This window comes from Pygocentrus nattereri, chromosome 16, assembly GCF_015220715.1.
Source record: "Pygocentrus nattereri isolate fPygNat1 chromosome 16, fPygNat1.pri, whole genome shotgun sequence".
NCBI classification, from domain to species: domain Eukaryota; kingdom Metazoa; phylum Chordata; class Actinopteri; order Characiformes; family Serrasalmidae; genus Pygocentrus; species Pygocentrus nattereri.
The window spans coordinates 18579163-18591300 of record NC_051226.1 but is presented as its reverse complement, the minus strand read 5'-3'; the positions used below and the strand labels follow the sequence as shown (position 1 = coordinate 18591300).

Genomic DNA, 12138 nt, shown 5'->3' with positions numbered 1-12138 from the left:
GATAATAAAATCCTTGTACTTAGAATAGAAACTGCTTGAGTGTAACAGAAGCCAGTGGGCAGGTGTTAAACTCCTGTGCCCTTTGACTTCTATTATGAATAAACTGAAAGCCTGTTATTTGCACTGAAATAATCAACTTATAATTACTTACAGCGGTAAAACTTCAAATGCATTAACAAATGCCAAACACAAATCAATCTTCTGTTAACTTAATATTATAAATTCAGTGAACTCAGAATTTCAAGGTCACTAGGTTACTTATACTTTTTTAAATTTAAAAGCTTTCATTTTTACAGTGTAATATTTTGAGTCATTTATATATACTTTAATCCATCAGATTTTCTCTTCTCACTTACTGTCTACAATGATTGACTGCATACTACAGAGATCAGGTTTAAAGAAAACGGCATTATTCCTTAAGACCTATTTTTCAGTAGCTGTAGTGTAAAAATGGGGTTTTAAAGAGGTTAATTACTGGGCTGCCCTTAAATTTTGAGGTAAGTGACCTTTGAATAATTGAGGTTTAAATAACTCACAGTTTTAGGACAGTCTGGTAACTTTTTAAATAAAAACAGTTTTTTTCTATAGTGTATGAATTATTATTTAATAACTGCTGTGTAACTAATATGTAAACTGTGTAGTTATGAGAGCGGGGGTCCACATAGAGGCCCTTGCAGTGCCAGGGGTTAAATTATGCTACATTCTGGTCACAGTCTGTTTACAACACAAATGCACAAGTGTTCTTTTGGTGGAAACACTGTGTTAGAGGTATGCATTGATAAACAATTTAATATTTAGTTTAAAATAAATATATTTCATACTTTACAAAACAATAATTAATACAATTCATATTACATTGTTGAATCTGTTGTCTTTGTAATGTAGTTCCAGTCAGAAAGAATGGATGTTTGAAAATCAGTATTCTTCTTGTTTTTTTGTACTTCCACGAAACAATCACTGACTATTGTCACCTAAACATGCTGGTGGATGTGTAGGTTGATGACTATCAGAAGGGTAATTGTTTTAATCTCATCAATAAGTACAGGCTCCAGATCCTTTAGGAACGAACAGGCTGGTTGAAAGAGCAAAAGCCTTTCCTATGAACAGTAAACAATATTTTGATTGAAAAAAATATATTTAAAATGTTTCAATACTGAAAATGCAAACATTATGCATTTAAATATATGCAAGAAAAGGCATGTAACAATATACCATATTGATCTGTCACATTGTTTCATATTTTATTATCACTAGCATGTTTATTTGTGGCTACTGGGATAGCTTGGAGCTAGAACATTTTCTACTGGCTAGATTTGCTATTGATACTGTAAACATGTCAAAGGCATGTAAAAAGTAACATGCCTTTGACATGTTACTCTTTTTTACCGAATGAAAACGAAACATTGACATTTTAATGTTAAAGCACATTTTGGACACTTATTTTGTTATATTGAAAAATGCATTGCGTCAAGACATCAAACCAAATCAGATTATGAACTTTGTGAATTGTTACACCCCTAGTAAGTAAACCATAATGACACATTATTCATTTCAAAAGCCAATGATTAGTATTAAAGCGCTCTTTTACCTGCAGAGGCCTGTAGAGCACTCTATATGGTCATGACAGTAAGCTCCAGGTGGTTTACTCGCCAAGATTCTCCACACAGGTGACATACGAGTTTTGCGAATCAGTGCAGTATCTGACTGCTGGAGAGTAGATGTGGCTTCAGAAGCCATTGCTGGTGCGCTGGAACTCTAAGGTACACAGATTAATGACATTTACATGATATATGATTATACGCTACTGAGTGAAAGCCTGGACACTTCTGAGTATTCTACAAGGAGCCCAGAAATACAACACCACAAAAAACTTTATAACTTATTAAAATGTCACTCCTATGAACCAAGTAAATGTAATACATTGGTTGTTTTAATATATGCAGAAATATCATTCCATGAGTTTAAGCTCCAGACTGACAAGTCTGACCAATCCTAAAGATATAAAAAAGTAGAAAGAAGTGGCTAAAACAAAGCTTTACCAGGTGCACTGCAAAAAGCAAAACCAAAAGGCACAGTCCCAGTATTGCCTGGCTGTAACGAGGCATGTTGGCTGGTGATGCTGGTTGATAGTGGAACAGATCAGCTGTTGGTGAGAACAGCCTCTGCTTTTATACACCCACAGAAGGAGCCTCCCTCCCTTGCTCTCATTTTTTTCCATCCTCTTTCACCCTCTGTACTGTCCTGACCACTGTGAAATCACACGTTGGTCAAATATTTGATGATTGAGATAAGCTCCAAATAGCAGCCAATAGTTTCTTGTTATTTGGCATTTGGGACACAGGCCTACTGCGAAACAGTACAGCTTCTGATCATGTGCACAGAAATGTCATCTCAGCCAGCATTTGGGGTTCAGTTTTTTTAGAATTGTACTGTAAGTGATACGCTTCTGTTGATTTACTTGAGTGCACTTGCTTCTGAATCATGTGAGTCGCATAAAGGAGGATAATCTTAAAAGAATACTATAGCATTTTCAACCTACTCTTTATCTGCTGTACTTGCAGCATGGCGTGGATTTCTACAGACAACAAGATATTGTCTATTTCTATAGACAATATTAGTTTTCTGTATTTAGAAAAGAATAGAAAAATAATTATTAAAAATATACTTATAATAAACCACACCTATCCTGCCTTCCGCCCGAAGACTGCTGGTAGGCTCCAGCAGGAGAAGCGGCTTAGAAAATGGATGGATGGATGGATGGATAAACCACACCTACAATGCAAATGTTGAGCAGCTTCTATTACACATTCTGTTCATGCTAATGGTAATGTATTGTTGTTAAAGGCCCCATATCCATGTATCTTTATATCTTTATTTTTTCCCTGTGATCCACTTATTGTTTTATTTGTTATTCAATTTTGTTATTTTAAGTTTCTGTGGATTTAGGTGAAACAAAGAAGCACACACGCACACACATTTTCTAAGCTGCTTCTCCCTCAGGGCTGCGGGGGGGGGGTTCTGGAGCCTATCCCAGTGGTCATCGGGCAGAAGGCAGGATACACCCTGGACAGATCACCAGTCTATCGCAGGGCAGACAGACAGATAGACTATACACATTCACACACACATTCATTCCTAGGGGCAATTAAGCATGTCCAATTAGCCTGACTGCACGTCTTTGGACTGTGGGAGGACACTGGAGAACCCAGAGGAAACCCACACAGACATGAGGAGAACATACAAACTCCACACAGAATGGACCCTGGTCACCCGGCTGGGGAATCAAACCCAGGCCCTTCTTGCTGTGAGGCAACAGCGCTACCCACTGTGCCACCCAACAAAGAAACAACTATAATTTATTTGTTTATCCGTTTCCAACCTCATTTTATCTACTCTTTTCAGAATAAGCTGTTTTTGTTACTCTGACTTTAAGGCTGGTATATGTAAATGAGCTCTGTTCTGATTGAACACCGTATTCAAAAAAGCAAAGCTGAAAGTCTCCTTACATTATCAGCATTCATGGTTTTGACTAATTGTGGTAGGTTGAATGGGTTAATATGTGTAAATGTGCTCTTTTTGTGACATCGGTCAGGTCAACAGGTGGCTGTTTTTGCAGTTGTTTACATATGGACTTTATGGACTGGGAGCGAAATTTACTATTTTATTTGATGTGAGATATATGTTGAATGTAATTAAGTAAAACTGAGTTCTTCATGATATGAGCCCTTGATAGAAGTAATTGAGTTTTAGGCCCCCCCATGCCATGGGCCCCAGTGCAAAACCCTCCAGCCTCACAATCCTATCATTCACCCCAGCCAAGTCCCTCTGGTAGGTATGCCACTGGCTTTGACGCAACTGCACCAGAACTGGCCAAGAAAATAAACTTATTATAATTTACCCAGATAAATCTTACATTTCTGTCTATAAATTTCAAGAAGACACTGGCCTTGATTCACATCTATGGCACAACTGGCCACTGATGATTTGTTGCACCGAGACATCAAATCCCAGTCCAGCTGAAGACAGCATGGGAGGCTCATGGGAGAATCTTGAGACACAAATATTGTGTTTTTGAAAGCCATCAACAGAATATCAGACGATGAAATTTCTTAAAGCAGAAGATTGTCAATCTCCTGTCTCATCCTTGGCAACCCCACCACTCTTTGATTCATTCTAGCCAAATGCCAACTGGATTGTCCCCACAGCCGTGACAGCTGTGACAGTCCCCACAGCCGTGACAGCTGTGATGAGTATTTTTTGTTTATATGATGGTAATAGACAAGAAGAGTACATACTATATGTGATTGTATTAACTGCATTTTATATTCAGTAGATAAATATATAAATACATGACAATGCTCTTATTATGATGTAGCAGTCTTTATATTTTATTTGTTTGTTCTATATCTTGGTTGTTTTTCTCATTTTCTCTTAGGTGGGCCTTCAGCCTTTTTTATTGTTTTAATCATTATGCCAATGTGGTGTTAAATGCTGTCCTACAACACTGAAGTGATGAAAATGAGATATATTTCTGTGTATTCTTAGCTCTGTTATTAAATTAACTAGCAAAAATAAATAAATTCTGAAAAACCGCAGGTGAAACAGCAATTTTGATGCAGTTTAAATTATAAAAAATGCAATACATTATTGTTTATCTTATTTAAACATCTTTAAAATATATAAATATAGTGATTTTTATAATATTGTACCAATATTGTTCGTCAGTGGTGCTACAGAAACATAAAATGTCCTTTAAATGACAGGAAGGTCTTTGTCAATGATCTCTTGCACTGATATCTCAAAGGAAAAAGGACTAACTGTGACAAGTCCACTGTTAGCGAAAAACTTTGACTGTTTCATGTGTTGCAAAAAGTCTGTGTCAGTGATGTCACTCAGGAAACATTAAGTAATTTCAGATGACCAGTTCTGTGACATCTGAAGCTGTGGTGTGCATTTGTGCAGTGATCATCACCCAATAACTTTTCATGGCTTTATTTGGTCATGTTAATATATGCAATGGACATCCTTCCTTCCAGTTATTCCACATCATGCGCTCTCAGCATGGACGCATGACCATGTCACCAGGTTCACTCAGACAGAGGTCTAAAGCAAAGATGAAGCTGATGGACTGGTTGGTCAGTTCTTTTTGTACAGAATGCTCTGCCCAGGCTGGGGTCACAATTTCAAAACACTGCTCTCCACATGGACCAAGAAATATTTTCTGCATTTCTGCATTCATTCTTAGTACATTGCGTATATGTGTTAAAAACAACAAATACTGATTTTGTTTTCATTGTTTTATCTTGTAAACTATAATCTTTTTATTAAATGTATATTTCTTACTTCAATCAGTCCCAGATTAAATAAAGGTTTGAATATTGAATATTAAATATACTTCAGAAACCTCGAGTTTGTGTTTGTCGTATTATGCATTAAAAATCCTACATATGCACTGAATATTTACAAAGTATGTATAGACTAAGAAAATTCAGAAGTTTGCTAAACTCTGTAACATGAGGGTGATGACATGAGATGACTCTGTAACATGAGAAAGATGTAGGCAAAAGTTCACATTGCCTAATCCTTCTTTGTGACCAAGAGGGTCACTATTCACCGAGACACACATTTGAATGTCCGTGAAGTATGTGAATAGTCAAAACTCTCTATAGGCCTTTAACATATCAATGTGATGGGAACTAGCGTGTAAACAGAGCACACTTTAGAAAAGCTCTGATTTTAGTCATTTTTTGAGTGGTGTTACAACTTTACTGATGTTCATTAGAATTATGTTTAACAATTGAATTACACACCAGCATTTACAAATGGCAACGGTGGAATGAGTAGAATGTAGAATGATTTTATTTTTGTATTACATGACTGTGTCTGTGAAAAGAGTTCTGCAAAATTATGATGATGATAATGATAATGATGATGACGATGATTATGGTGATTATTATTATTGCTTTTATTATTATTGTTGTTGTTGTTGTTATCACCTGACATTCTAGTTGGGACAGTGTCTGTACAGAGGTAACAAAGGTCCAGTCAAAGCATTCTCTGAGTCAGAACATGACGTTCTTTCTGTCTCTTTCTTTCTAAATTTACAGGTGATGCATGTGGACACTCAAAACCCACTTCAGGCCTTTAAAAAGTGCATCTTTTTTTCTTTACATTTTTATTTGAGCACAGCAACTGATCCTTATATTTTTATGATCACCAGATTGATGTAAATGCTCTAAAACAGCTTGGAATAAATTTACTTTGACATTAAAAAGTAAGGAACGTTTTGATTTCTCCTGTAAAATTACCATTTTGAAGATACTTGGGTTTTTTTGACAGCAATGATATACTACAATTCTCAAGCATGGACTACAGAACATTTAATTAGGTCATAAACTTTGGGATTTACTGTTTTATAAATAGACCATAATGTGCATTTGTGCACAATCAGGAAAATAATGTAAATAGATGTTCATAGTATAATATTAATCCTTTCATGACTTTTTATTCACACATTTCTAGAAATATTGAACAAAACACTTAAAACTACATTTTAAAATAAGTTGTAATATTCAAATTCACACAAGGTGAGTTATTATAATCTGTAAAATAATGTGACAGATGATTCCACAGTTTTGAGCAGTAGTGTAAATTGCTCTCATATAATCTCAGCATGTATTGCTCTGTGGTGTACTAATATCATGTAGTAAGCATCAAACATGCTTTGTGTCATTTTGTAACACCATAACCATGTAATAAAGTTTTAGCAGAACTGGATATATCTGAGTGAACACTTATGCTGAACTTTGTGGCTTGTTTCACACCAGTAATGCCTACAACTAAAGTTTATAGATGTAATGCAAACTGCGCAGTACAAAGGTCTGCATGCAATACATTACACAGGCACTTACCATTATGAACCATAAAGCAGGCATGACTTCACTGACACTGCTTGCCAACACTGAGTCCACTAAATGCAATATTGAACTTGTGAAAGCATATTAAGCAAAAACTTAATGCCACTAAAACAAAACTAGGCCTCCTTTAGATGATTACTATTTGACTGACACGTAGGCAGTGCATTAAGTGCCGGTGACATTAAAAGATGTCTCTGTGCAATTGCTTTTAATTCAAACAAGATGCTTCAGCCATCTGAAGGCTGAACTTTGAGCCTTTAGGTTTCTGATAGGTTTCGTCATTCATGCCTGTACCAAATTACAGCTGTGGTCAAAGCCTCAGCGGTCATACCACTTCACTGACCCTTGGAAGTACTTTAATGTTTCTTTATGCTCCTGTGTGTGGGTTCTGATATTTAGTTATCCCAGTGTTTATCTGCTAGTTTGTTAAAAAGCTACCCAAGTACCAGGGCCCAGGCAATGGCTTCTCTGATCTAAAAAAATCAGGCAACTGTGTGCCTGTGAAGGTATGTGAGTGTACTTTGGCCTGGATTCATGGACCTTTGAGAATCCACCTGACCACAACAGCAATGGCTGTAAACCCACGCTTGCATCATTATGCATTAGCGGTTTAGACCACTTTAGACCAACTCTGACCAACATTTCCTTTCCTGTCTTAACTATTAGACCAGAATTCAACATTCCTGACAATTTTCAGCTTATTTATCATGTTTCAAAACAAAATATTTCATCATAAATCCAGAGATAATGGCAAGTACAATTGATTTGAGTTTGAAGGGTCTGTATCCTACATCTTTCTTGCATTTTACAGCTTTTCTTGAGGTCCATTGATGCCATTATTGTGGTTTCATGTACCAAAAAGAGTCATATTTCATTTTACTTGATCATTTTTCAACCTTTTTTCATCCCTTGAAATTAAACAAGTTGTATTTCATGTTGGCAGCATGGTGGGTAGCGTTGTCGCCTCACAGCAAGAAGGCCTGAGTTCGATTCCATGGCTGGGTGACCAGGGTTCTTTCTCCCCATGTCTGTGTGGGTTTCCTCCCACAGTCCAAAAGACATGCAGTTAGGCCTATTGGACATGTCTACCCTGTGATGGACTGGTGACCTGTCCAGGGTTTATTCTGTCTTCCACCTGATGACAGCTGGGATAGGCTCCAGCATTCCCTGTAACCCTGAGGGAGAAGCAGCTTAGAAGATGTGTGTATATTTAATGTGTTTTTAAGACTGATTTATGTAAATAACCTTTGTTCTTGCTGGCTGCCTTGTATTGTGTTTGATGAAGCAGTCTGAGCATAAATACTCCTCATCAGTGGAAAAAAGGAGCTAAACTGCTATAGACTGAACAGGAGGATGTTTGTGAAATTTAACAGTGTTAATGTGTAACCTCAAGCTCTTTTGTCTCAAAAGTGTGGACTTTTCAGTTTTACATGATGTGGGCCCTTTAAGGGAGAATGCCACCATTTAACATGAAAATTAAACCAAGAAATATAAATCAACACAGAGCTATGAGTCCAGGACAGTAGGGGAGATGGACACTGGGATAGTAACAGGCATGGTAATTGTGACGTTGATACTAAATAACAAAAAGAATTCCTATCAACAGATTTAAAAGTGTATGAAACTAACTGACAACAACAACTCATGATATTCAACATCACTTCCAAAGGCTGCCTAAGAGAGAGCAAGGGTTCTTAACAATTTCTCAAGGCTTTTAAAGCCCAAAGTAAGAGATGTTGAGCAGTAAATAAAAGATAACCCACCTTTGGCTACACAAAGAGAAACAGCCACGTTTGTTTGTTTGGCTCTTACAATGCCCTGCAGCTGACAATCTGTACAAAAAAAATAATGCACGGCCACAACTTAGTAAGGCATGATCTCATTCCCACCCCTTACTATGTAGTGGCCACAAATTAATTATCTCATTCCCACTTCTTACTAAGTCATAGTGTCTCATTCCCACGCGTTATTAAGGTGTGGCCATGCACCAGTTTTATGTATACAAGATGTCAACAGCAGCGCTCTGTAGGGCTCTGTTTGTCAGCCTGTGAAAGCTGAGTGCCCCTCACTTGTTTCCTTAGTGGAGCTGAAGGTCTGAACACTAGCTGTGAAGTGGAGAACACACAGCTCACAGGCTGGCTGTCCAGTTCAGCTAAGTATAGGCTTTTTACTGTCCCTGTAAAACCAACCAACTGGGTATCAAACACTGAAATAACATGCCAAGTCATCTATATTGTAGGTTTGCCTATTGATGTTTTTTCTTAATTAAACAAATTTAAATATGGCATTTTTCGGCACATTTTGATGCACAATTTCTATTTATTTGCAAAGTTTAACATCTTGGAAAAATGTATAAAATGTAAAACGCGTTTGCACAGGCTACATTTTGTGTTGGGTATTTTTTCAATTCAGCTAATAATCAGTAATTGTGCATTAAAATATACAGAAGTGTGTTCTCTTTAGAAATAGTGTATTTATTTTTATTTAGAAATAAACAAAACAATGCCATTTGACCAGGGGAGCCATAACTTCTGCACACGACCGCGTGTGAAGACCCACACAGTAAAATTAAGGACCCCAGCAGCACCGCTGTACAATCGACACTAGATGGCGACAGTGATGTGGTCCTCATGCAGCCCTGAGTTCAAAGCTGATTATGGTGTTTAGGTCCGGCTTCGTGTGTTAATACTTGTTAAAACATTTGAGCAGCCAGTTAGAGTTATTTAGGATATGTTCTGTGTGGCGAGTACAAAGAAATTTTTAACCTGTCTAACCATAACACGTTTCTGTTAATGGATTACCGATGCTGTTTTCCTTTCTATCGACACTCGTCTATGCATGTCTTTGAGGAGATGTAAGGTAGGCGAATTGGCTGATGCAAAACAAAAGTAGTTAGAAAGGTAATTTTTAACCAGCTTGATGACAATGCTGAATGCTCGACAAAGTAAATATGTAACGTGTTACCTGCCTTGTGGAAACGGCCAGGAAGCGTTCAGCTAAGTGGTATGAATTACTAATTCGGCTTGTTTTTCCGTAGATGCTAGCTAGCTAACAGTAGTTAACGGGACTGAGTGTTGCTATCAGTGTTTATTCACTTTCTCGTAGCCCGCGGGCACAGATTAGCAGCCAGCTAATGTAGTTTAAAGTTACACTGTACCACCTCGCTTTGATTTGCTTTTGCCATACCAGACCAAGAGATTTTGGCTAAGGAGAAGTTAGATGGATGTGCTTTTTCGTCATGAATAAGCCGTTATAGCGCAAATGTAAAATAAGTTTGCTAGTTAGCCGTGTAACTAGCTAACGTGCACTAACCGGCGCCCCAGCTGATAGACCTGATTCAGAGCATTTACAGTAAAGTTACTGTTTGGCCATTTAGCCGCTGCGCTAATTACACTCGCTTTTCCCTGTTGCCGAGATCTAGTTACCTCGAGTCAAAAATATGTTAGCTCAAGCTAGCCGTTTCTCACCTGCCTCAATTTGTTTGGTTGCCTGTATTTTATCTTATTTAAACGTCGCAGTTCTCCGTTACTGGCCTTTAAGGCTGTAACATGCGCTGCAACAAATTTATGGTACCCTCTCTGATCCATGACAGATCAGAGGGCTTTACTATGTCCCCATCTGTTTGAAGAGAAGATGGAGAACACGGGCTACTGCAGTGAGAGCTTCACCAGCCTGCAGAGTGCCGCCAGCGATGAGGACATGGTGGAAATCGCTGGGGCCACTCTGGATTTTTCCAGTACTGATGATGTTCCTCCGTTGGACCGTGACTATGGATTAGGTAAATGAACTGCAGAGCACAAAAGAGAGATTGTCACTCAGTTGTTTAGTTAGATCTAGTAGAATGTACATGGTGCCCACAACTTAGAAGAAGTAAAGTTATTTTAAAAAAATTAAATCCGGATTATTTGGTAGCGAATGCCCTCATTCACTCTTGACCTTTTCTTTTGAATTATTGTTAAGTAAGAGCTTCCCATAGTTTTTATTCTTTTTCTCATGGAATGTGATACAAGTTTAGGGGGCAAATCAGTAATGTAGATGCTTCTGGTATTTATATTTGAGTAAGAAAAGCCTGGTGTGAAATGGATGAGGTCATTATGTCGGTATTCACTGCCACCCACAAAGAGAGCTGCTCTAAGCCTTTATCAACAAGATCAAAGTCTCTCTAGTTATTTCTGTGGTGGTTTCATATTTTGACTTGGGGGATCGCTGAATTATTTGCTTACCTTGCCTTTTAGCAGCTTGTTTCTGTTATGTCTGCTGTTAAGGCGAGAACAGCTGTGAAATGTTAACATGTCTCTCAATCTCATGCCACTGTTTTGCCTTAGATTTAACATTACTGCCTATCTGTCAACTGTAATATTTTTGGTTCTGAGTTATTCTGTACATACATAGGCTGATTTTTTTTTTTAATTGAATAAATGCATCTTCTATTAGGTCATATGGATGAGAAGAGTTTCACTACTAGTAAAACTGCGCTGATTGTCAGAATTGTTTTATTGCTGTCATATGTGTAGTCAGAGCTCATTTCAAATCATTGAAGCTTAACACCACCTGTTATAGGCAATGGAGAGCAATAAAAGGGTTTCAGAATTGCTGTTGGAGCATTTTTTTGAAGATGTTTATTGATGGCAAAAAAACAGAATCATAGAATCTACCTTTTGTTCTCAGTGCTTTCTTAATTATGATACTTGTTAGATTAATGTTCTGTTAAAAGGATAGCACACTTCACCCAATATTCAACCCTGAATGAGCTAACGCTTTCTATTCAATGTGCAGCTGTACTTGAGAATGGGGTGAATGGGGTCCCTAAGATGATGGATCTTCTGGATGAACCAGTGCCTGGAGTAGGCACGTACGAAGACTTCAACACCATTGACTGGGTGCGAGAAAAGTCCAAGGACCGGGACCGTCACAGAGAGGTTAGTGGGACTAAGACTGAGATACAATTTAAATGCACATAGGAGACTGGATTGGAATTATGTACTTCTCTGTTCTGCAGATTGCCAGTCAGAGTAAAGAGTCCACCTGGGCTTTCATAATGAGCATTCATGACGCCTTCTCTGGTTGGCTTCTCATGCTTCTGGTTGGACTGAAAGCAGGTTAATTCCTCAGGCTCTTAATTTATCTTGCATTACCATTAGCAGTGCTTATTTTTATTCATAGTTTACTTATTAAGTGGGTCAGCTGATAGACATCCTGCTTTATTTCTTGCTTTAATTTA

At 37.7% G+C, this 12138-nt stretch overlaps 1 protein-coding gene across 2 annotated transcripts in view; it reads left to right on the top strand.

Annotated features, from left to right (window-relative positions):
- Positions 1-9551: 9551 nt before the first annotated feature.
- clcn5a (chloride channel, voltage-sensitive 5a) overlaps positions 9552-12138 on the top strand; it is a 13043-nt gene continuing 10456 nt past the window's right edge. Inside the window, exons 1-4 of one of the 2 annotated variants that reach the window (XM_017698658.2) lie at positions 9552-9776; positions 10510-10695; positions 11694-11836; positions 11917-12016. In XM_017698658.2, coding sequence (XP_017554147.1) covers positions 10551-10695; positions 11694-11836; positions 11917-12016 — 388 coding nt within the window. In that variant the 5' untranslated portion in view covers positions 9552-9776; positions 10510-10550. Of the gene's footprint in view, positions 9921-10509; positions 10696-11693; positions 11837-11916; positions 12017-12138 lie in introns of both variants that reach the window. The other variant, XM_017698657.2, reaches the window with a different exon arrangement.